This window comes from Pezoporus flaviventris, unplaced genomic scaffold, assembly GCF_033815535.1.
Source record: "Pezoporus flaviventris isolate CSIRO_AGI_PZ_B2104156 unplaced genomic scaffold, CSIRO_AGI_Pfla_v1 ptg000077l, whole genome shotgun sequence".
Lineage (NCBI taxonomy): Eukaryota > Metazoa > Chordata > Aves > Psittaciformes > Psittacidae > Pezoporus > Pezoporus flaviventris.
Genome location: NW_026892625.1, coordinates 845326 through 870411, shown reverse-complemented (window position 1 = coordinate 870411; position 25086 = coordinate 845326). Strand labels below are relative to the sequence as shown.

General features: G+C 43.7%; 1 protein-coding gene across 1 annotated transcript in view; it reads right to left on the bottom strand.

Moving 5' to 3' along the window:
• Positions 1-19261, bottom strand: part of LOC133279432 (CKLF-like MARVEL transmembrane domain-containing protein 4) — a 46077-nt gene extending 26816 nt beyond the window's left edge. The window contains exons 1-2 of the mRNA XM_061473140.1: positions 19256-19261; positions 17701-17877 (exon numbers count right to left, since the gene is read on the bottom strand). Coding sequence (XP_061329124.1) covers positions 17701-17877; positions 19256-19261 — 183 coding nt within the window. The remainder of the gene's footprint in view (positions 1-17700; positions 17878-19255) is intronic.
• Positions 19262-25086: the final 5825 nt, after the last annotated feature.

Genomic DNA, 25086 nt, shown 5'->3' with positions numbered 1-25086 from the left:
ACGAGTGGAGTTTCTCAGGGATTGGTGTTGGGACCAGTCTCGTTCAACATCTTTGCCAGTGACATGGACAGTGGGATTGAGTGCACCCTCAGCAAGTTTGCCGATGACACCAGGCTGTGTGGTTCGGTTGATACGCTGGAGGGAAGGGATGCCATCCAGAGGGACCTCGACACACTTGTGAGGTGGGCTGATGCCAACCTTATGAAGTTTAACCATGCCAAGTGCAAGGTCCTACACCTGAGTCGGAGCAACAGCAGGCACAGCTACAGGTTTGGCAGGGAAGAGATCCAGAGCAGCCCTGTGGAGGACTTGGGGGTGTTGGTTGATGAGAAAATGAACATGAGCCAGCAGTGTGTTCTTGAAGCCCAGAAAGTCCGGGGCTGCATCAAAAGGAGCATGACCAGAAGGTCGAAGGAGGTGATCTTGCCCCTCTACTCTGCTCTCGTGAGACCTCACTTGGAGTACTGTGTACAGTTCTGGTGTCCTCAACGTAAAAAGGACATGGAACTGTTGGAACAAGTCCAGAGGAGGGCCACGAGGATGATCGGGGACTGGAACACCTCCCGTATGAAGATAGGCTGAGAAAGGTGGGGCTGTTCAGCCTGGAGAAGAGAAGGCTGCATGGAGACCTCAAAGCAGCCTTCCAGGATCTGAAGGGGGCCTATAGGGATGCTGGGGAGGGACTCTTCATTAGAGACTGTAGTGATAGGTCAAGGGGTAACGGGTTAAAACTTAAACAAGGGAAGTTTAGATTGGATATAAGGAGGAAATTCTTTCCTGTTAGGGTGGTGAGGCACTGGAATAGGTTGCCCAGGGAGGTTGTGAATGCTCCATCCCTGGCAGTGTTCAAGACCAGGTTGGACGAGGCCTTGGGTGATACGGTTTAGTGTGAGGTGTCCCTGCCCATGGCAGGGGGCTTGGAACTAGATGATCTTAAGGTCCTTTCCAACAGTAAGTATTCTATGATTCTAAATATCTAGGACATTTGATTAGCACTGGGAGATGAAAAATCCTGAAGGAATTACAGGAATAATCTCCTTGCCTCCACCAAAGACGAAGCGAGAGATCCGAAAACTGTTAGGGTTATTAGGCTATTGTAGGCTATGGATAGAGGGTTATACACAATCTGTCAATTTTTTTGCATGAGAAGCTGTTAGAAGAAGGACTCGTTTATTGGAAGTGTGATGAGAAAAACAGGTTAGAGGATCTGAAAAGGAAGTTAATTACTGCCCCCGTATTAGAGCTCCCTTCCTTAAAGAAACCATTTTATTTATTTGTGAATGTGGAGAACGGAATAGCACATGGGGTCTTGGCTCAGTCATGGGGTGGACAAAAGAAGCCTGTGGCTTATTTATCTAAAATGCTAGACCCTGTGAGCCAAGATTGGCCCACCTGCATACAGGCAGTGGCAGCCACAGCAATTTTGGTTGAAGAAAGCCAAAAATTGACTTTTGGAGGATCATTGATAGTACACAACCCACATGCAGTAAGAAGTATACTAAATAAAAAAGTGGGGAGATGGTTAAGAGATGGTCAAGAATATTAAAGTATGAGGCAATCTTAATGGGTCTAACGGACCTCACCCTTGTAACTGACATACATATTAACCCATCACAATTCCTATATGGGACAGGAGAAGAGACAGGGGAACTAGGACATGATTGCATTGATTTGATTAATTACCAAACTAAGGTCCGAGAGGATTTACTTGATGAGCCTTTACCATATGAGGAACAATTGTTTATTGATGGCTCTTCAAAGTGTGTTGAAGGGAAAAGAATGTCGGGATATGCTGTGGTGGACAGTAAAAGGATGGTTGCAATCGAAAAAGGAAGGTTACCTGCAAACTGGTCCGCGCAGACCTGTGAGATTTATGCCCTAAAACAGGCATTGTTATATCTTAAAGACAAAGAAGGAACTATATAAACAGACTCAAAGTATGCATTTGGGGTAGTACATACTTTTGGAAAAATCTGGGAGGAAAGAGGTCTGATTAATATAAAAGGAAAAGAACTAGTCTATGAACAATTGATTAAGGAGATTCTGGAAGCATTAAGACTTCCCTTGAAGATAGCAATAGTACATATAAAAGGCCATCAAAAGGGGAATTTCAAGAGAAATCAGAGAGAACAATATAGCTGACCAAATGGCCAGGGAAGCAGCCATGAATTCACATTTAGCAATATTGGTAATTATGACTCTGAGAAAGTGTGAGTTCGTGTCGTGGTTTATACCCTAGCCAGACAGCTTGTTCAATCACTCCCAGTGAGTGGTGCCCGGCTGAGAGCAATCAGTCCACCCCCCCCGGGGCTCTCCCCTTCCCCGCTACCATGAGGGATGGGAAGGAGGATTGAACGAGTGCAACTCCCACGAGTTGAGAAAAGAACAGTCCAGCAACCAATGTACAACACAAATCACCACCGCTACCACCAACCACAACAATGATAAGAGAAAATAACAAGGGAAAAGAATACTATCCCACACACCCTGCCACTCATGACTGTCCAGCCTCAGGGAAAATCTCTCGGTCCACCCTACATTGTCGTTTGACCCCAGACAAGACCCAAACCTGACTCTGCTTAACTCTTGAAATCAGTCGTGGGCAAAACACACTCTGTGTGCGTGCCAGCATGGTGATCCCCATCACGATCAGCAAACAAGTCTCAACAGCATTAAAAGGCCATTCAAAAACTTCAAAACTCTCAAATGTAAATGGTCTGGGGGGAGGACTGGGAGGGTAAAAGAATGTCTCCTTCACAGGTTGAGCACCTGAGAAGGAGAAAAAAGATGTGTAATTGCTAAGCACTTCTATTATATACCTCCCAAAGTATAAAGGTGGTGACCACACTGGGAACATAAGCCAGATCAGTTTCATGATCAATGATTCTATTGTATTACAAGTCATTACCATAAAGAACAATGAGACAGAAACCTTAGCCCAAGCCCCACACTTGAAAAACACTAATACAGCAAATACCAGATGGAAGTAAGTTACTATATACTGAAACTGTGAGATCAAGAGGAACAACCTTGAGAGCCAATAAATCAGCATTGTGACGAGTGACTATTAATCCAGACAGATCTGTCGTTATCTCAATCCCTCGTGCCTCATGTTGGGCACCAAAAAGAAACTGTCGTGGTTTAAACCCTAGCCAGACAGCTTGTCCACTCACTCCCAGTGAGTGGTGCCGGGCTGAGACCAATCGAGCCCCTCCCCCCCCCGGGGCTCTCCCCTTCCTCACTCCCGTGAGGGATGGGGAGGAGGATCGAACGAGTGCAACTCCCACGGGTTGAGACAAGAACAGTCCAGCAACCAATGTACAACATAAATCACCACCGCTACCACCAACCACAACAATGATAAGAGAAAATAACAAGGGAAAAGAATACAATACCACTCGCCAAGAAACAAGTCCGACCCAGAAGCCCCTGTCCTTCCGGGTAACTCCCAGTTACCCCCCACCCCAGGCATGACGTGCTGTGGTATGGAATAGCTCTTTGGTTAGCCTGGGTCAGGTGCCCCGTCTCTGCTTCCTCCCGGCTTCCTCTCCTCCCTGGCAGAGCATGAGCCTCACAAAGTCCTTGGTCAGGGTAAACATCACTTAGCAACAACCGAAAATATCGGTATCACCAGCACTGTTCCCAGGCTGGAAGTCAAAACACAGCACTGCACCAGCTACCACGAAGGAGAAAAATGACTGCTACTGCTGAACCCAGGACAGTTTGCAAATCCCAAATTTCAGAAGTTGAAGAAAAGGAGCTGATTAAAATTGGGGCAAAAAGGGATGTGGAAGGAAAATGGAAATTACCAGACGGTAGGCAAATATTAAATAAAGCTTTATCTCGAGAAGTGCTATCACAACTTCATCAAAAGACTCATTGGGGAGTACAGGCTCTGTGTGATCACTTTTTAAGACAACACAGGTGTATAGGGATATATACAATAGCAAAACAATTAGTGAATGTCCAGTTTGTCAGAAGGTGAACAAAAAAGTAATGAGGTGTCCACCAACAGGGGGACAGCATTTGGCTGTCCAACACTTCCAAAGCATACAGGTGGATTTTACTGAGTTACCACAGGTACAAAGATGGAAATATGTTCTAGTATTCGTGGACCATTTAACACACTGGATAGAAGCATTTCCAGTATCAAGGGCAACGGCAACTACAGTATCTAAAATCTTGTTAGAACATATAATTCCCCAATATGGGATAATGGAAAAAAATGATTCTGATAGGGGTACCCATTTTACTTCAAAAATTATACAACAATTGTCCCAAAGTTTGGGGGTAGAATGGGAATTCCATACTCTCTGGCACCCCCAGAGTTTGGGAAGAGTGGAAAGAAGGAACCAAACTCTAAAACATTATCAGAACTAATGACTGAAACCCAAATGTCCTGGATTAAATGTTTACCATTGGCATTAATGCGTATTCGAACTAAACAATGAAAAGATATGGGTATCTCTCCTTATGAAATGATGTTTGGGTTACCCTATCAGAACCAGGATAGGAATATGGTAGTCCCTGAGGAAGGAGATCAGTATGTCCATAAATATGAGACCACCATTGCCAAGACACTTACGGAATTATGAGAAAAGGGACTCCTACTTCAGACCACCCCTTTAGACTTTAAAATTCATAAGGTTAAACCAGGAGATTGGGTATTGATAAAAGCTTGGAAAGATCATTCGCTAACCCCTGACTGGGAAGGTCCATTTCAGGTACTACTCACCACTGAGACTGCGATCCGAACAAAAGAAAAAGGGTGGACCCATGCTTTTCGAGTAAAAGGACCAATAGAAGAACCTGTTACATAGACTGTAACGTCATCAGATGACCCACTGAAAGTAACTCTTAAAAGGACTAAATAATCATCAAGGGAGGGGAACATATGTCTTTGCACAGGTGGTTTGGGCTAGGCCAATTTGAGGGCCTAGAAAAGAAAACATTGGGTGTATTACAGGAAGGGACACGTTCGGAACCAATAACAAACAATATTGAAAAGGCAGGAGTATACAAGGCAGAATATAGTTGGAAACCTATGGCTATTGATTGGGAACTACCTAAAGCACAGAACTTTGCCTTAGACTCAAGGAAACCCCGAGTAATACCTTGTCTAGAGTGCCTTGATAAATTCCATCCAAGTTGGGTTTTGTGTGAATGTCTACAGTGTAAACAAAGGTGGTTTTGTTCCTCCCATAAAAGGTCAGGACTCTGCAGGAAGTGCGACTGAGGGACATACCCGAGGCTAACATTGTTACTCTTGTGTGTGGAAAAACAAGGTTTATCCCTGAACATTGGAAAATACCAGAAGGAGAGTGGGAAAACATTGTGAAAAAGTGTCAGAGGAGATTTGCCCCGAAAGTTGAAAAAAACTTATAAAGTACCTAAATAAGTAAAAGGATAATAGAGGACAAGACCAGATTGACCTCTGTACTCGCTGTCGCGAAGATCACATATACCTGCTGTGGGTAGCAACCCCATAGGCATGGGAGGTGGGAGTATAAGTCATACCGGACCTCTGTTAGTCCTCTTATGGTATTTCCCTCTGGGAATACAGACAACATAGAATCATAGAATCGTTAGGGTTGGAAAGGACCTTAAGATCATCTAGTTCCAACCCCCCTGCCGTGGGCAGGGACACCTTATGCTAAATCATATCACCCAAGGCCTCGTCCTGCAATAAGTGCTGGCAACACCTATATCTTAAGAGGCAGACAGAGTAATTACCTCATTACACACACACACATATCAATAAGGCCTGTTATGATTCAAAAAAAACCAGAAACCTGCACCATGGGAAAACAACAATTTAGGGTAGCTAAGAATTTGGGATAAGGGGGAATAAGATTGGGAATAGGTTGTCCATGAGGGGAAGAATGGATATGTTTTACTAAAGCAGGGCACTGGGACATTTCAGATGGAGGAGGGGTACAAGATACGATAAAAGAAGTAATAGTTAAAAGCGTGTCCAAAAGATTATGACAGCAGGAAGTAGAAAAGATACCTACCTATAATCTATATACTAAATTAATACAATGTCTGGAAAAGGATATAGGATACCCAATGTTTGGACAAAATTTATTTGTAGATCTGGAAGAAAGGATAAGAATTGAATGTAACTAACTGCTGGATCTGTGGAGGGGCTCTAATGACTGAGGAATGGCCATGGAAAGGCAGTAGTTTAGGTCCAATAGAACTACTCAAATGGAATCGTACTGAAATAGAAAGATCAAATAGACCAGAGGGGTGGATTTTGAGTTCTATAGTCATCGGACAAGAGTGTATTCAGTGTAAGGGGAATAAATTTTCTAATAGAGTAGGAGATACCCCATGTAAAAGGTCTAAAATCTATAGTGGAACCTCCACCTGGTGTCCTGGGTTCAGCAGTAGCAGTCATTTCTTGGTAGCTGGTGCAGTGCAGTGTTTTGACTTTCGGCTCGGGAACAGAGCTGATAACAAGGATGTTTTGGTTTGGCCAAGGACTTTGTGAGCCTCATGCTCTGCCAGAGACGAGGGGAAGCTGGGAGGAAGCAGAGACAGGACACCTGACCCAAGCTAGCCAAAGAGGTATTCCATACCACAGCACATCATGCCCAGGATGTAACTGGGAGTTACCCAGAAGGGCTGGTAGACTGCAGGGTTGGAGGAGGTATCGGTTGGTGCTTGGTCGGGCTGGGGGGGGGTGAGTTATCAGTTGGCTGGTGGTGAGGTGATGTATTCTCTTCCCTTGTTATTTCCTTTAGCATTATTATTATTGGTGGTAGCAGTAGTGATTTGTGTTATACCTTAGTTACTAAACTGTTCTTACCTCAACCCGTGGGAGTTGCATTCTTTTCGATTCTCCTCTCCGTCCCCCCGGGAGTAGGGGGAGGGAAAGAAGGGGGGGAGTGAGTGAATGAGTTACCTGACTGGGTTTAAACCACGACAGTTCCGGAAGAACGAAAATCTTACTGGGCACTAAATGATACTGTATGTAAGTATGATAATGATACTGAGCTTTTCTTATGTAATAAAACAGGTACTAACCCCTATTTTGGTGTACCTGAGATATCAAAATTCTGGGAAAACATAGGTGTACAAACAAAAATTATTGGAAAGCACCAGACGGACTATTTTGGATACGTGGAAAAAGGGCTTATCAAGAACTCCCTAAGAGATTGAAAGAAAGTTGTACTCTGGGAATAATACAACCTGGATTTTTCTTAATACCAGCCAAAGAAGGTGATGATTTGGGGGTACCAGTATATGAGAATTTAAAGAGAAACAAGCAATCAATAGTTGAAGGATCCCAAAGATGGGGAGAGGATGAATGGCCCCCAGAGTGGATAATAAACACCTATGGGCCAGCCACCTGGGCACAAGATGGAAGCTGGGGATATATAACTCCAATATATACATTAAATCGGATAATAAGACTCCAGGCTGTGGTAGAAATCATTACCAATAAGACCACTTCTGCTTTAGAACTGATCACAAAACAACAATTACAAACTAGGGCAGTGGTCTACCAGAATAGATTAGCCTTAGATTACCTGCTTGCCGAAGAAGGAGGTGTTTGTGGAAAATTTAACACTTCACACTGTTGCTTACAAATAGACGATAACAGGGATGCCGTACTAGATATAGCCAAGGAAATTCGGAAAACAGCTCATGTACCAGTACAAAAATGGGAATCCATGATGAAAGCTCGCTGGTGGGACAATTTATTGGGAGTGGCCTGGTGGAAGAAAGTAGGTTTCTTCCTCTTATGTGCAGGTGCCGACCTGATGTTTGTTCCTTGCCTAATACCTCATTTTATTCGGTTAATCACCAGTGAGGTCCAAGGCATGCAAGTAGTCACAATGCCAACGGAGACAAGGAGGCACAAAAGTACAAAATGTAATCAGTTCTAAGTAATGTTAAGTTTGATGGCTTTGCAATGGAAAATAACTGCAGTGCTTGAAGGTAGTTGACATAGTTTCAGGCCCTCAGGACCTTAGCACAAAAGGTGCAAGAAAAGCAGAATAGAAAAACAGGACCTGGGGATGGGGAGTATCTGGGACTAGCAGATATCCAGGATGGGAGCAGTTAAACTAACTGATAAGTAGAAGGACAGGATGATTGCTATGTCTGTAATGTTAATTAAGCTTGTTGGGAAAAGTAAACGACCATTAAAGACCACCATCACATTTTTGTATGCATGCCAGAAACTTCTTGGAAAATGATGTAATATGCCCAGTGACCATATAAGGATGGCCTGCATGGCAATACAGGGACACACGTTAGGAGGAGCTATCCCCCGTGTCTCCCGGAGCCACAATAAAGAATACCTGCTTGTCAACTTGAAACTCTGTTGGCGAGTTTGCTCCTGGAGTTTTCTCAGAATCACAATAGACCCTAAAATGGCTACATCTAGTACGACTCAGAAAATCATGTTATTAAGAAAGAAGTCAATAAATGAAAAAGACTCCTTAGAAGAAGCTAGGCTGATTATGGAAAGGATGGAGAGAATAAATAAGACTCATAACTATGGCTCAAGCAAAATATAAAGGCAAAAGAAAAAGGGTGGATTGTGAGAGGTAATAAAGGGCTAATGAAATTTTGCTTTCGCCAAACATATGTGGCCTGCACAAGATAAAAGCTTATCAGACCTGACCATCCTGTAATGTAACACCAGTGAGAGAAACTGAAAGAACTAACACCCACAGGACTGGTCAGAACTGGCTCAAGACCCAGGGTGAAAAGTTCACCTTAGAGGAAGACGTCTTACTTCATCCCCAAAGACCCCCGAGATGACCACCAGGAGGCAGAGAACATGTGCCAAAAGGAGACCAGGGCGGACTTATGGAAATCCTTTCGGAGAAGCAATTGTAATAATTCCTCCCTGTTCTCGGGATAACTATGAATATGTATTCGGCTGATGCAATATAGAATGGATAAAAAGCTTGTGTACGGGTATAACGGTGCACTTCGGGCTATGATCATGCACGCTGTTTTCTTTGATCCAATGACTTTGTCCCTAATAAATTTTTTTTAGAAGTGAGCACGTTTCTCACAATATTCAGATTCCGATTCCTTTAGAGTATGACCAAATTCCTTTTTAAGTTTAGCTAATTCCGTAGCAGTATATGGAACTTCCTTCGTGGGATTCCTCACTTTGGGAATTCATCCTCTTCCCCTTCGTAAGTATATTCTGCTTCTATCACAGGTCAGAGAGACATGGCAGGGATATTTACATTTTTCTAATCTGTCTTGCCTCTTCCAGGTCACCAAGGGGGTATTCAGTCATTTTCTTGGACCACAGAGAGGAGTTTTTCTCTGCAAGGAGTTGCTCTTTCAGGGCTAATTGCAAGTAGCCTGATTTTTATCTTTGTCTAACTGTTCTTTAAAGTTAACTACCTGATCCTGCAGGGATTGGAATAGGTCTTGTAAAGTTTGTACAAACTGAGATTCAGCTGTTTGCTGTTCTCTAGCCTATACTGCAGCAGCCAAGCTGGTGCCCAGCACGACACAGATAATTGATTTACCCTTTCCGGGCTGCGGTTTTGCCTCCTTCTGCAGGGCGCTTATTCAGTCTGTTACACTTTGCAAATTATGCCATTTTTTTTTTTGCCCACTCCACCCCTGGCAGAGAGGGGCAAGCCTCATGTTTCTCTAAAACACCAACCCTGCCCAGAGGCCCATCTTCACAGATATTCATTTCTGAATGGGGCAATCCTCTCAGGGAGGGAACACAAATTTTGTTTCTACAAAATCTACTGCTTACGTTGGGAGAAGTACACACGTAATACCTTACACTTTACATGATATTACGGTACTTTTCATTGCAAGGGATCCTATCTGTGACACCAATTTAATGTCAAGGTCCAAATGGAGAAAACCCCAGTGCTGGACCCGTCTCATTTGTGATCCCAAGAGTGAAAATAAGACAAAAACAAGATCAAGTATCACAATAGCTTTATTATTAAAAAGACAATTATTATAAAAAAGGAAATTATTATAAAAAAGAGAAAGTGATAGGACAGACTGGAAAAAAGATAGCAATGAAGCAAGAATTCAGGGTGCAGAGAGATAGTCACCACTGTGGATCCAGCGGCGTCTGGGGGTCTGTAGTCATCACCCTTGGTGGTAGAACTCCTCCAGGGTCCGTAGTCAGCATCGGAGGAGAGCGCCCCCAAGGGTACATAGTAGTCATCGGAGGTGGGTGTGCCCATGGAGTTGTCCTCATGGAGAGTGTCCTCACTGGCAGTTACCTTTTCCCCCTTTTATTATGAGTTGGGGGGAGTATATCTGTTCTTAATATCACACCTTTCTGGTGGACCAGTTTCACTGGTCTTGTAGGCAGCTCTTCAACTGCACCTCTGCAGAAATTCATAGGATAATGGGCAGCAATTACTCACACCAATCCTCAGATAATGGACAAAAGAGTCTTATCTCAGCTCTTCCCACCCATCTCTCAGGATGCTGGAGTCCAATTTCAGTTCCTCACACCAATCCTTGCGACAATGGACTGAGACAAAGCCATTAGGCCTTAGTTGAAATTACTTTTTAGCATGAGTACAAGGCAGGAGGCAGCACTTAAAAGGTGACTGCACTCACTTAGTGGAGGCCCCACCCTTCTGGTGAAGCATGATAAGAAATGCCTTAGAACTCCGCCAGGCCCACAGAAAGCCTTGCATCTGCTTCTGTAAGTTGCTTCTAAGCAGGGACATCTCTAATGGCAAGATAGGATGATAAAAGTTTGAAGGAAGAATTAAGCACGTAGCTAACAAGTATTAGCAGTTCAGCAATAATATTAAGCTAAAAGGTAAACAGCTGAGAGAATCATAGAATCATAGAATAATTAGGGTTGGAAAGGACCTTAAGATCATCTAGTTACAACCCCCTGCCACGGGCAGGGACACCCTACGCTAAATCATATCACCCAAGGCCTCGTCCAACCTGGTCCTGAACACTGCCAGGGATGGAGCATTCACAACCTCCCTGGGCAACCTATTCCAGTGCCTCACCACCCTAACAGGAAAGAATTCCCTCCTTATATCCAATCTAAACTTCCCCTGTTTAAGTTTTAATCCCTTACCCCTTGTCCTATCACTACAGTCCCTAATGAAGAGTCCCCCCCCAGCATCCTTATAGGCCCCCTTCAGATACTGGAAGGCTGCTATGAGGTCTCCATGCAGCCTTCTCTACTCCAGGCTGAACAGCCCCAGCTTTCCCAGCCTGTCTTCATACGGGAGGTGTTCCAGTCCCCTGATCAACCTCGTGGCCCTCCTCTGGACTTTCTCCAACAGTACACAGTACACAGTATGCTAGAGATTGGAAGGGACCTCAAAAGCTCATCCAGTCCAATCCCCCTGCCAAAGCAGGAACACCTAGATAATGTTACACAGGAATGTGTCCAGGCAAGTTTTGAATGTCTCCTGGGAAGGAGACTCCGCAACCTCCCTGGGCAGCCTGTTCCAGTGTTCTGTCACCCTCACTGAGAAGAAGTTTCTTCTCAAGTTTAAGCGGAACCTCTTGTGTTCCAGTTTGTACCCATTACCCCTTGTCCTATCATTGTTTGCCACTGAGTAGAGCCTGGCTCCATCCTCGTGACACTCCCTCTTTATATATTTATATACACTAATAAGGTCACCCCTCAGTCTCCTCTTCTCTAAACTATAGAGACCCAGCTCCCTTAGTCTTTCCTCGTAAGGAAGATGCTCCACTCCCTTAATCATCTTAGTTGCCCTGCGCTGGAAACTCTCCAGCAGGTCCCTGTCTTTCTTGAACTGAGGGGCCCAGAACTGGACACAATATTCCAGATGCAGTCTCACCAGGGCAGGGTAGAGGGGAAGGAGGACCTCTCTCGACCTACTAACCACCCCCCTTCTAATACACCCCAGGATGCCATTGGCCTTCTTGACCACAAGGGCACAGTGTTGGCTCATGGTCATCCTGTTGTCCACTAGGACCCCCAGGTCCTTCTCCCCTACACTGCTCTCTAACAGGTCGTTCCCCAACCTATACTGGAACCTGGGGTTGTTCCTGCCCAGATGCAGGACTCTACACTTTCCCTTGTTATATTTCATCAAGTTATTCCCTGCCCAACTCTCCAGCCTGTCCAGGTCTCGCTGGATGGCAGCACAGCCTTCTGGCGTGTCAGCCACTCCTCCCAGCTTAGTGTCATCAGCAAACTTGCTGATAGTACACTCAATTCCCTCATCTAAATCATTGATGAATATATTAAATAATACCGGTCCCAGTACTGACCCTTGAGGCACTCCACTAGTTACAGGCCTCCAACTAGACTCAGCCCCATAGACTACAACTCTCTGGCTTCTCTCCTTCAGCCAGTTCACAGTCCACCTCACTACCTGATCATCCAGACCACGCTTCCTCAATTTAGCTGTGAGGATGCTGTGGGAGACTGTGTCAAATGCTTTGCTGAAGTCAAGGTAGACCACATCCACCGCTCTGCCATCATCCATCCACCGTGTTATTTCCTCATAAAAGGCTAAGAGATTGGTCAAGCATGATTTCCCCCTGGTGAAGCCATGTTGACTGCCCCTCATAACCCTCTTATCGTTGATATGCCTTAAGATGGCACCAAGGATAAGGTGTTCCATCACTTTCCCAGGGATGGAGGTGAGGCTGACCAGTCTATAGTTACCTGGGTCCTCCTTCTTGCCCTTTTTGAAGACTGGAGTGACATTTGCTTTCCTCCAGGCCTCAGGCACCTCTCCCGTTTCCCAAGACTTGGTAAAGATGATGGAGAGCGGTCTAGCAATGACTTCCGCCAGTTCCCTCAGCACCCGCTGGTGCATCCATCTGGACCCATGGATTTATGGATGTCCAGATTGCTCAACTGGTCTCTAACCCATTCCTCATCCACTAAGGCAAACCGCTCCGTTGACCTGACTTCATCTAAGGTCTCAGGGGTACAGGGCTCTTCAGGACTGCCTGCAGCAGAGTAGACAGAGACAAAGAAGGCATTCAGTAACTCTGCCATCTCTGTATCTTCTGTCACCAGGGCACCCATCCCGCTCATCAGTGGGCCTACATTGCCTCTGGTGTTAGTTTTATCTGCCATGTATTTGAAAAAGCTCTTTTTGCTGTCCTTGACCCTTCTCGCCAGGTTTAATTCTAAGGAGGCCTTAGTCATCCTAGCTGCCTTCCTACATCCTCTAGCAGCAGCCTTATATTCCTCCAAAGTGGCCAGCCCCTCCTTCCATGACCTCTAAACTCTCCTCTTTCACTTCAGCATACCCAGCAATTCCCTATTTAGCCACGCAGGTCTCCTGGCCCTCTTCCTTGACTTCCTACGTGTCGGGATGCTCTGATCTTGAGCTCTGAAAAAGCAATCCTTGAATGCCAACCAACTATCTTGGGCCCCTTTACCTTCAAACAGCCTTGCCCATGGGATTTCCCCTAGCAATTGCTTGAAAAGGCCAAAGTTTGCCCTGCTAATGTCCAGGGTTGCAATTCTACTTGCTATTCTACTGGTCCTACCACACAAGATCCTGAATTCCACCATCTCGTGGTCGCTGCAACCAAGGCAGCCCTCAACCCTTACTGCTTCGACCAGACCCTCCTTGTTAGTGAGGATGAGATTCAGCAGCACTCCTCTCCTGGTTGGCTCATCCACCATTTGCAGGAGGAAGTTATCATCCATACACTGGAGGAACCTCCTGGACTGTGGCTGGGTTGCTGAGTGGTCCTTCCAGCAAACATCAGGGAAGTTAAAATCCCCCACGACGACCACGGCCTGTGATTGTGAGGCCGCTCTCAGCTGCCTGTAGAAGGCCTCGTCAACTTGCTCACCCTGATCTGGTGGCCTGTAACAAGACACCCTCAACAGTATCCCCCCTGCCAGCCTGCCCCTTAATTCTCACCCACAGACTCTCAACTCGCTTGTCATCTGTCCCTGGACAGAACTCAGTGCATTGTAGTTGCTCCCGCACATAAAGAGCAACCCCACCACCCCGCCTGGCTGGCCTGTCTTTCCTGAAAAGGACATAGCCCTCCATGACTATATTCCAGTCATGTGAGCTGTCCCACCACGTCTCTGTAATTGCCACCAGATCATAATCTCCTGACTAAACACAGGCTTCCAACTCCTCCTGCTTATTTCCCATGCTGCGCACATTGGTGTACAGACATTCCAGGGAGCGAGCTGAGCACACCGATTTCACCCTAGGATTATAGGAGGCCTCCCAGTCTTCATTAATTCTGGAGTGCTGCCCCACTGGGGCAAGCCCAGCTACAACCCCATCCCCCTTCGAATCTAGTTTAAAGCTCTCCAAATGAGCCCTGCTAATTTGTGCCCCAGCATCCTTTTGCCTCTGTGACATAAACCTTTCTCACATGCCATTGTCCAGACTGGTGCCCTATAAAACCAGCTGTTATCAAAGAATCCAAAGCCCTGCCTGCAGCACCAGTCTCGAAGCCAATTGTTTATGGACTGAATTTTCCCATTCCGTCCCACATCATCAGTGGAAGATGGAAGGAGTGAGAAGATCACTTGAGCCCCAGACTCTTTCACCATCCACCCCAAGGCCCTGTAGTCTTTCTTCATCCCCCTCAGACTGCAGGAAGCAGCTTCCCCCTCACCTGTCTGGAAGACCAGCAGCAGGTAGTAGTCTGTCGGGTGCACCAGGTCGGGGAGCGCCCTAGTGATATCCCTGATCTGGGCTCCAGGCAGACTACACACTTCCCTATGATGAGGGTCAACTCTGCATATTGGGCCCTCTGTTCCTCTCAGAAGGGAATCTCCTACTACAATGACCCTTCTTTCCTTTCTTATCAGAGGCAGTCTTGAGGTGCAAAGTCGACTGCCTTTTCCTATGTGGCCTTGTAGGCTGGCCTTGCACCACATTCTCACCTACCTCTCCTTCAAGATCCAGGGCCTTGAACCTATTACGAAGGGACACCTGGGGAAGCAGGGCAGGAAGGCGGGAGGGTTTCCCACGACGTCGAACTGGAACTCGCTTCCAACCCTTGTCGTCTTTTTGGTCCCCTACCTCTGCGCAACAGCTACAGGGCAGGGGGTGTCTCGGGCCATCCCCCTCTGTGTGAGAAGGCAGGGGGTCCTTCCCCTTTTGGGGGGTATCTCCCTGGAACCGTTCCAACTGGCACGCCAGGGAGTTACTCCACCAGTCAATCTCCCTTTCACACTCCCTGATGGTCCTCAGCGTCTCAACCTCCTTAAGTTTTGCCACCAGGTTAAGCACATCTTCTACCTGCTCACACCTCATGCAGGTGGAATGCTGTCCTCCCTCCCCCGGCAGCAGCAGGCTCTGGCACTCCCTGCATCCAGAGACTTGAACAGCCACAGTTTGGGACGGGGTCTCTGCCCGAGTTGCTACAGTCTTCTTACTGCAAGCTCTCTTTCTGGAGGCGACCATATTGGTCCGCAGTCGGACACCAGCAACAGGGTCAGCAACACGACCTGCTTGTTCCTCCCTGCGCCTGGTGGGCAGCGACATGTCGCTGCCCTCTCGGAGGCTCTTTCAGCCTATGCCCTTCTTATGTTGAGGACTCCAGAACTGTAAACAGTACTCCAGGTGAGGTCGCATGAGAGCAGAGTAGCAGGATCACCTCCTTCGACCTGCTGGTCACACTCCTTTTGATGCAGCCCAGGATATGGTTGGCTTTCTGGGCTGTGAGCACACACTGCTGGCTAGTGTTCAGTTTCTCATCGACCAACACTCCCAAGTCCTTCTCTGCAGGGCTGCTCTGAATCTCTTCTTTGCCCAACCTGTAGCTGCGCCTGGGATTGCCCTGACCCAGGTGTAGGACACTGCACTTGGCTTGGTTGAATTTCATGAGGTTGGCATCAACCCACCTCACAGGAGTGCCAAGGTCCCTCTGGATGGTGTTCCTTCCCTCCAGCATATCAACCGAATCACACAGCTTGGTTTCATCAGCAAACTTGCTGAGGGTGCATTCAATCCCACTGTCCATGTCACCTACGAAGATGTTGAACGAGACCAGTCCCAACACTGATCCCTGAGGGACACCACTCGTTACTTGTTTCCAACTGGACATCTAGCCGTTGACCGCAACTCTTTGCATGTGACTACCCTGCCAATTCTTCATCCACCGAGTGGTCCATCCATCAAAATGATATCTCTCCAATTTAGAGACAAGGATGTTGTGCGGGACAATGTTGAACGCTTTGCACAAGTCCAGGTAGATGACATCAACTGCTTTGCCCCATCCATCTTTTCAGTAGCCCCATCATAGATGGTCACCAAATGATCAGGCAGGATTTCCCCTTAGTGCAGCTATGTTGGCTGTCACCAACCACCTTGTTGTTTTTCATGTGCCTGTTCTTTGGACATGTGTATGGAGGTTTGAACCCCCACGTGCTTCCAGTGCCAATAAAGGTCTGTGCTTTACTGTACAGTGTGTACTGTGGAGTGATCCCTTTGAATCAGGACAGTGGAATCCCATCTTAGCTTCTCATACCAATCTTTGAGACAATGGGCAGTGGAGTCTGATTTCAGTTCAGTCTCTCATAGATGCCTGTTAAAAAAAACAAGCTGGCAAGAGAAACACAGTCTACCTTCTCTCTGCAGCTGCTGCTTTTCAGCTTTCCAAGATAAGTAGTAACAATACTGGCAGAATGGAGACAAAAGCAGCAGATCCAAGACAGCCCAGTAACATTCCAGTGGTTTTATTTTGCAAGCCACCTGGATCTTCCCCACCTACCATTACCAGTCACAGCTCTCAGTTCATCTAATCTATCTACCAAGTACTCTTAGGAAATGTTCCTCAATAGATCATGCATCCCCAGGGTACAAATGATGATCAAATTCCATATTCCAGGCTCATTTTAGACAAGTCATTTAGGCTTATAAACAACATTAATTGCAACATTAATAAATTAAATTAGAAACAAATAAAAAATAAAAAAATCACACAGAAGCCTAAATACCTTTGGGACTGGTCTCCAACAGTACTTACAAAATTACTGTTATAAAATAAAACAGAACATGGGCATATATGTATCTGTACTGCCCAAAGAAGTTGATATAAATATTGTCCTTGAAGCTGACAGATCTTTTGCCAGAGTGACTTAAGATGTTGATTTTGTGACCTGTGTTTATGCAACCCAATCTGAAAGTTTTAACTCATAATACAGCATGGAAATAGAGACCTGTACAAAAGGAATATGCGCTGCCAGCAGTTCTCTTCCTAAAACTCCTCGTATTTGAGAATGCATTAAGCATTACCAGTCAATGTTTAATAGTTACGCATGTAAGCAATTCAAAACACACGATTTTCACAGAAAGCACATAATTTTTTACTCTATTATGCAATGACCGTATTAATCTAAGAAAATACGCAGCACAGCTGTCCTAATATAAAAAGACTAGCTTAAAAGAGAACAGCAGGCTACTGTAAATACAGCATCTGTCAGTTAAATAACTACAGCCTGCATTTTTATCCACTTCATCCGCAAGGAGTAATTACTGGCATTAGCAGGAGGTTTTTCCTTCCAAAGAGAGTCTACCAGAAGACAATTTTAGCTCTATTTAATGTAGTTTAATCTTGCTACATTTCAGAGCTCATTCTGCTGTTAACATTCAAATTAAAATGTCTACTTTATTCAGCATAAAGAACACCCATACACAATCTTAAGCAACAGTAGAAAGTAAAGTTCAAAGACCAAACTTAAAAAAAGATTTGCAGCTATTTTTAACAGAGTAAGAATCTGAATGCACTTACAGTAAGATTCCAGTTGATCTGCGGTATTCTTATGTGAAGATTTAGACTGAACATAAGCAACAGAACTCCAGTAACCACCAACACACTGCAGCTCACAAACTCAAAGAAATAAAGGCCTTTGCAAGGGGAGCATTCCATGATGGTCTCTATGCAAATGAATGCAATCAGTGCCAAAACCTAGGAAGAAAAACAAGTGGAGAAAAAAAAAATAAAAATATTTCCACATTTTGAAAGTAGCCACAAGTATTCCTGATATTTCCATTGTGAAAATGATCAATTTACACTCAGGAATGTGTGATTTTAGTTTATAACAAGGCACTGTCTAAAGAGCAAAACCAAAAGTAAATTTATGCAAGACTTTCTGGATATCTCCCGTTCAACAAAGTATATTTTAGCAAAATTAAAAGCAGTCTAACATCAAAACGACTGAGACACCTAGAAAAGCATGAAACCCCTGCAGGGCATTGGCTTAATATGCAAATGGCACCTCAAACATTTTATTTCATTTTTCACTCATGATATGCTGTTCCAAAACTTGGAATGCATTTGTCTATTGGGCCAACCTCAAGCTCAACTACATAATATTAATATAGTGTGATTGTGAAAGACATTTCAATAAAGCTATTATTTAAAGCTCACTACCAAATTGAGATCTAAATAAATTCAAAATAAAATAAATTCAGGATCTCTACCAGCCTTCAAAAATGCCTTTGCATGTTTATCATCAATATACTATATTTAACATTAAAACATATTTTATCATTCCCTTTTAAGACAATAAAATGAGCAGCTAACAGATGAAGGAAAAACTCCTGGTGAGCAAACACATACATATAAATGGGATAACTGTTAGTCACACTAAATTCAGAAGAATCTTGGTAGTTAACAAATGCAGACTTTTGAAAGAAAAGAGTTTAATTTACTATTTAGGATAAAACAGTGAATCTCATTATACTTAAAAATAATCTGCCCAATGGACAAAACTAGAATATATAAAAACCATAGAGCAAGATTAGCTACCACTAACAGCTACCACTAATTAGCTACCACACAGTATACAATGTACGTATCTAAGCCTACATTTCAAACTCATTCCTCTTTAATTATAACTGGTAAAAGAAAAACAGTTGCATAGACAGTTTTATTGGGTATTTTTAATTTTCCATGCCAAGCAAGGAAGGCTTTAAGAGTGTTTTGCTTTGATTTTCATGACAACCACCCCCCCTTACATTTTTCAGAAGGAATTCACTTTTTTGCTCTGCCACAAAATTCTACTGAGACTGTAACAAGATGCTAAATATTCCCCAATTTAAGGCTTTGCACAAACAAAACCTAATTTTAAGATTGACAGAAGCCACAATACAAAAAAATTTCTAAATCCTTCTTTGCCAATTTCAATAATGTTTTGCACATAAAAATCCTTCCAGCACTTTTTATGCTTCATCTATTAATTTGTCTCTGCCTCCTACAACAGAACTAGCAAAATGAAGAAAAAGGATTTTGAAAGATGTTACCATTCTGACACTAATATCGGCAGCAATTCTAAGGACAATACCCGCATGCTTCATTTGCAATGGATTTCAGAATACAGCAGCTAATTTAAGTTTAAAATAAAATTAAAACAAACCAAAAAAGTTTTTATCAAAAATACTCACACTTGTATAGAGAGTCTCTCACAGTTCACTTTGCACACTCTCTTTAAGAAAGCCCATGAGTAATCGTTTTTTAGAGTAAAGCTCAAAAAAAAAAAATCTTAGCCATTTTAAGCAGGATCAATATCACGTATTAACACCAAATGATAACTGGCAAAAAACTTTAACTTTTAGATGTTCCAAAACAATAAATTCTCCACTGTTCTTGCAACAATTTTTGATAAATTATGAGACTTCTAAAATTTTTATTCTTTTAAAAGCAATGGTTCTGCACTATTCTCTAAAAATACTGTGGCACAAGCCCAAAGAATATTAGGTTCATTTTCTGAAAATACACATAGCTCTGAACTGTGGCACCAACATTAGGCTGAAGGAGCCAAAAACTCCTGAAAGGTACATGATGTTCTAGAAGACAGAGTGCTGCCTCTATTATGAATTAAATTGCTTTCAATTTCCCTATAAAAACATTGTCAAAGACAGTAATGGCCTTAGTTGATTAGATATGTTCTAAACAATCGTATGCATTCTCCTATCTAGAACAGAGTGAAGGCAGGGAACCCTACTTCTTTACCTACTGCGCAGGCAAATCTTAGAATTTACAAGAATTTTCTTGTAAATATAGAAGATTTTTTTTAAGTTGTAAAGAATACGAGAATGATTCGTGTCAAGAACTTAGAAATCATTGTTACCAATGCACCTGTGACCGGTGTACTATGTGTGGAATGTATAAAAACGACCTTGATTATAATAAATGTTGCTGTCAATGTAATGATGGGAAAGAAGAAGAAAGAAGGGAATAAGCTAGTCCCCTCTTTAATCATTTAGACTGTTAAAACAATAAGGAACGCTTTTAGCTTTGTTTAGCTGCTTGAATGCTTTAAGGGGGTTAAGTAACCAAGGAGACACATCCTGTTAAATATACAGGTCTAAGATTGTGGTTAAGCTTGTGATAGACATCTTTCGGTTAATGTATTACCGAGAAGTTTCAGTATGTTTCTTTACCTGGAGAGAAGACCTCAGCAACGGGACAGAAACAAATGAAAAGGAGCCACATTGAGTTTCGGGCAAAGAAGACAACAGGATTGGCTGGAACTCAAAACCAGGAACTGAAACCCTGGACCGAGAAGTATAAGAGACTGTACCCCAGAAACCCCGGTGTGCGTTGTTGGTGGAGCGGAGACTCCCCGCACACCCAGCACTGCTTGCTTATTGCCTCTTGATATTAATCAATTGTAATAAAATAATTAAATCAGATCATGGCCAAGGCTAAATTTTTATAACAAAGTCTAGAAGTTCATGCAAAGAAAAACAATCCCCCACAGAAAACACTAAGTGAAGTTGTGTGAAATACCATGGTCTACATTTTAGACATTTTAAATGCCTACAAAGATCATTTTAGCACGTTTACTTGCTGTCCTGGGTTCACCTGTAACAGTCGTTTTTCTCCTTCTTAGTAGCTGGTGCAGTGCTGTGCTTTCAACTTTAGTCTGAGGACAATGCTGATAACGCACCAATGTTTTTAGATGCTGCTAAGTAATGTTTATGCCGATCAAGGACTTTTTCAGTCTCATGCTCTGAAAGTGAGGAGGGGCATGGGAAGCTGAGAGGAAGCACAGACAGGACACCAGAGAAAAAAATAGCCAAAGGGGGATTCCATACCGCAGCCCATCATGCCCAGTATATAAAAGGGGAGAACATAGCCGCAAGGCCCAGATCGCTGCTCGGGTCAGGCTGGGTACTGGTCAGCAGGTGATGAGTAATTGTATTGTGCATCACTTTTATTTAATGTTTTGTTCTTTCCTTTTCCCTTTTAGTTTTATATTCTCTCCCCATGATATTTCCCTTATCATCATAATTATCAGGGGTAGTAGTAGTTGCTTTGAATTATACTTTAATTACTGGACAGTTCTTATACCAACTCGTGGGATTTACATACTTTCAAATCTCCTCCCCATCCCTCCGGGAGCAGGAGAGGTAAGAAAGGGAGGGACCAAGCGAGCATGTGCGGGGTTCCAAGTTACCGGCTGGTCTTAAACCACGATAATTGCAGAGAGGATACTGCTGCAAATAAGACTATCTATCACCAAGACATAGAATAATAGAATAGTTAGGGTTGGAAAGGGCCTTAAGTTCATCTAGTTTCAATCCCCCCTGGTATGGGCAGGGTCACCTCCCACAAAAACATGTCACCCAAGACTCCATCAAACCTGGCCTTGAACCCTGCCACAGAAGGAGCATTCACAACTTCCTTGGTCAACCCATTCCAGTGCCTCACCACCTTCACAGTAAAGAACTTCCCCTGTTTAAATTTTATCCCGTTACCCCTTGTCCTATCACTACAGTCCCTGATAAAGACTCCCTCCCCAGCATACTTGTAGGCCCCCTTCAGATACTGGAAGGCTGCTACGAGGTCTTCAAACAGCATTCTCTTTTCCAGGCTGAACAGTCCCAACTTTCTCAATCCCCTGATCATCCTTGTGGCCCTCCTCTGGACCTGTTCCAACACCTCCATGTTCTTTTTATGTTGAAGACACCAGAACTGTACACAGTCTCACAAGAGCAGAGAAGAGGGGCAGGATAACCTCCTTAGACCTGCTGGTCATGCTTCAGTCCAGTATACAGCTGGCTTTCTGGGCTGCAAGCGCACACTGCTGGCTAGTGTTCAGTTTCTCATCGACCAACACCCCCAAGTCCTTCTCCACAGGACTGCTCTGAATCTCTTCTCTGCCAAACCTGTAGCTGTGCCTGGGATTGCTCCAACCCAGGAGTAGGATACTGCACTTGGCTTGGTTGAATTTCATAAGGCTGGCAGTGGCCCACCTCACAAGCTGGATGGCATGCCTTCCCTCCAGCATATCAAACGAACCACATGGCTTGGTGTCATCAGCAAACTTGCTGAGGGCACACTCAATCCCACTGGCCATGTCACCAACAAAGATGTTGAACAAGACCAGTCCCAACATCGACCCCTGAAGGACACCACTCATTACTGATCTCAAACTGGACTTAATCCATTGACCACAACTCTTTGAGTGCGGCCATCCAGCCATTTTTTTACCCACCGAGTGGCCCATCTATCAAATTGATGTCCCTCCAGTTTAGAGACAAGGATGTCATGCAGGACAGTGTCGAATGCTTTGCACAAGTCCAGGTAGATGACGTCAACTGCTCTGCCCCTGTCCATCAGTTCTGTAGCCCCATCATAGAAGGCCACCAAATTGGTCAGGCAGGATTTCCCCTTAGTGAACAGATGCTGGCTATCACCAACCACCTTGTTGATTTTCATGCACCTCAGCATGCTTTCCAAGAGAATCTGCTCCAAGATTTTGCCAGGCACAGAGGTGAGATTAACTGGTCTGTAGTTTCCTGGGTCCTCCATTCTCCCCTTCTTGAAAATGGGGGTTATATTTCCCTTTTTCCAGTCATCGTGAACTTCACCTGAATGCCATGCTTTTTCAAATATGATAGACAGTGGCTTAGCAACTTCATTTACCAGCTCCTTCAGAACCTGCGGATGGATTTCATCAGGTCCCATGGCCTTGTGCACGTTCAGGTTCATAAGATGGTCTCCAACCTGATCCGCTCCTACAGTGGGCCTAAGGTCTTCAATCTCACAGTCCCTGCGTCTGCCCTCCAAGACTTGGGTGGTGTGGTCAGAGCATTTGCCAGTGAAGACTGAAGCAAAGAAGACATTGAGAATCTCAGCCTTCTCCAAATCCAGGGTAGCCAATTCTCCTGAGAGCTTCCGGAGAGGGCGCACAGCTTTTCAAACACTAATGTTACAAGCCCTTACCTTCTCAGGAAAGTTTCATCTTATACTGGCTGAATATAAGTCATGAGCACATCAGCTGACAAGAAACAGGCATATTCAGCTGAAGGTCAGACAGTTATTCTGTTCTGAAAGTCAGGGAATGATGTGAGCTGCCAACTTGATACAGCCAAGAAAAGCCAACTACAATCTTGAGATCACTCAGGAGAAGTGTTTCCAGCAGAGAAATAGAACTGCTGTACCAGACACTACAATGAGATATATCTGGAGTGCTGCATGCAATTCTATCACTCATGTTCAAGAAAAGATAAGCCAATGATGAGAACTAATTACAAAGAAACTAATAGGGAAAACAGAGCTCAACCTCTAAGAGACAAGAAGAGAACTTGTCTAATTTAGTCTAGCAAAACAAGAAACTTAAGAAAGGATCTATGAGTGCTGTGTCTAGATGTTTCAGGAGAGCAATAATCTATTTAAATTAGAAGTCAATGCTGACACAAGAAAAAAAAAGCACACACAGCCATTTGAGAAACTCCTGAAAGGCACATGATGTTCTAGAAGACAGAGAGCAAAGAATATAGCCCATTACAGACCAGTTAGTTTTTACTCTACTGTTTTTTTCCAGAAATTGCAATTATGTTTTAGGTGCTTACTAACAGCCTACCAGCACAACAAGCAACAGGGATCTGTTACCAACAAGTTGTGTCAAGCCAACCAAATTTCTTTCTATGATAGCATAACAGGTCCTGTGGAGAAGTGATCAACATCACATCTCGCATGACCCTCATATAAATAATTGAGACAAAACCCAGTCTTGATATTTCAGAAAAATGAATGTATTGTAATTCATGAAATCACCCATTAGTTATCCATAGTACTAGTCAATATTTTTATTCAGTATGCTACCCTGTCCAGCTATTGAAGATATCAGATATGTAGGAAAGCATGCATGAAGGGAATACAAAGGATTTTGAAAGACAGGTTTGGTTGTGAAAAAGTTAACAGATAAAAATTAGCATCACACTCAGACATTTAAACAAAAGCACAATACATAACATAGATTAAGTAACCCCTACTTAGGGCAGACAAAGCCTTGTTTGATGGACTGCATTCACTTCTGAGCACCAAAAGGAACAGCTCATGTGAGTATACAGTCCAAAGGAGACCAATAAGAATTAAGAGCCATAAACACACATCCTATGAGGAAAGGCCAACAGGAATGCATTTTTGTAGTCCAGACAAAAGTCACAGGCAAAAGGGTAATAGCTTTCAAATATGCAAGAGACTGCTGCAAAGACAGCTACACTCATCTCTGCCTCCACTTGAGCAAGATAAATAGTATTAGGATTAAGAAATACCGACTGTACAAGAGAAAAAAATAACTAAGAAATCAAGTATTAGAATAGGCTTCCTGGTGAGATGACATAACATCTTCTATTTCAGTTTGGTTTTAACCACTACCCAGGAACACATAACTGACTCTGTTTAGATACAGAACATGAGTGAAATAATCCTTAAAATTATTTCTAGTCCTATTTTTATTAAAAAAGTTAATTTGACACTGTGGTCAGTAACAGCACGAGGTGGCACTTGATGAAGCAGGGGACACCTTTCAGTATTTAACTGAAGAGGGCATTTTGGATTATTAATTAAGTATTTTTATAATGTAAATACAATATTACTATGTAAACACAATTCTTTTATCACCTTTATAATAAATAATCTTTATAAAGATAAATTACAGATATCATAATGATAAACAAAACCACACACCCAACAACAAACTACTGTGTCCTGGGTTCAGCTGTAGCAGTCATTTTTCTCCTTCTTAGTAGCTGGTGCAGTGCTGTGGTTGTGACTTTCAGCCTGGGAAGAACACTGATAAGACCGATTTTTTTAGTTGCTGCTAAGTAATGATTACTCCAGTCAAGGACTTTCTCAACCAAATGCTCTGCCAGGGAGGAG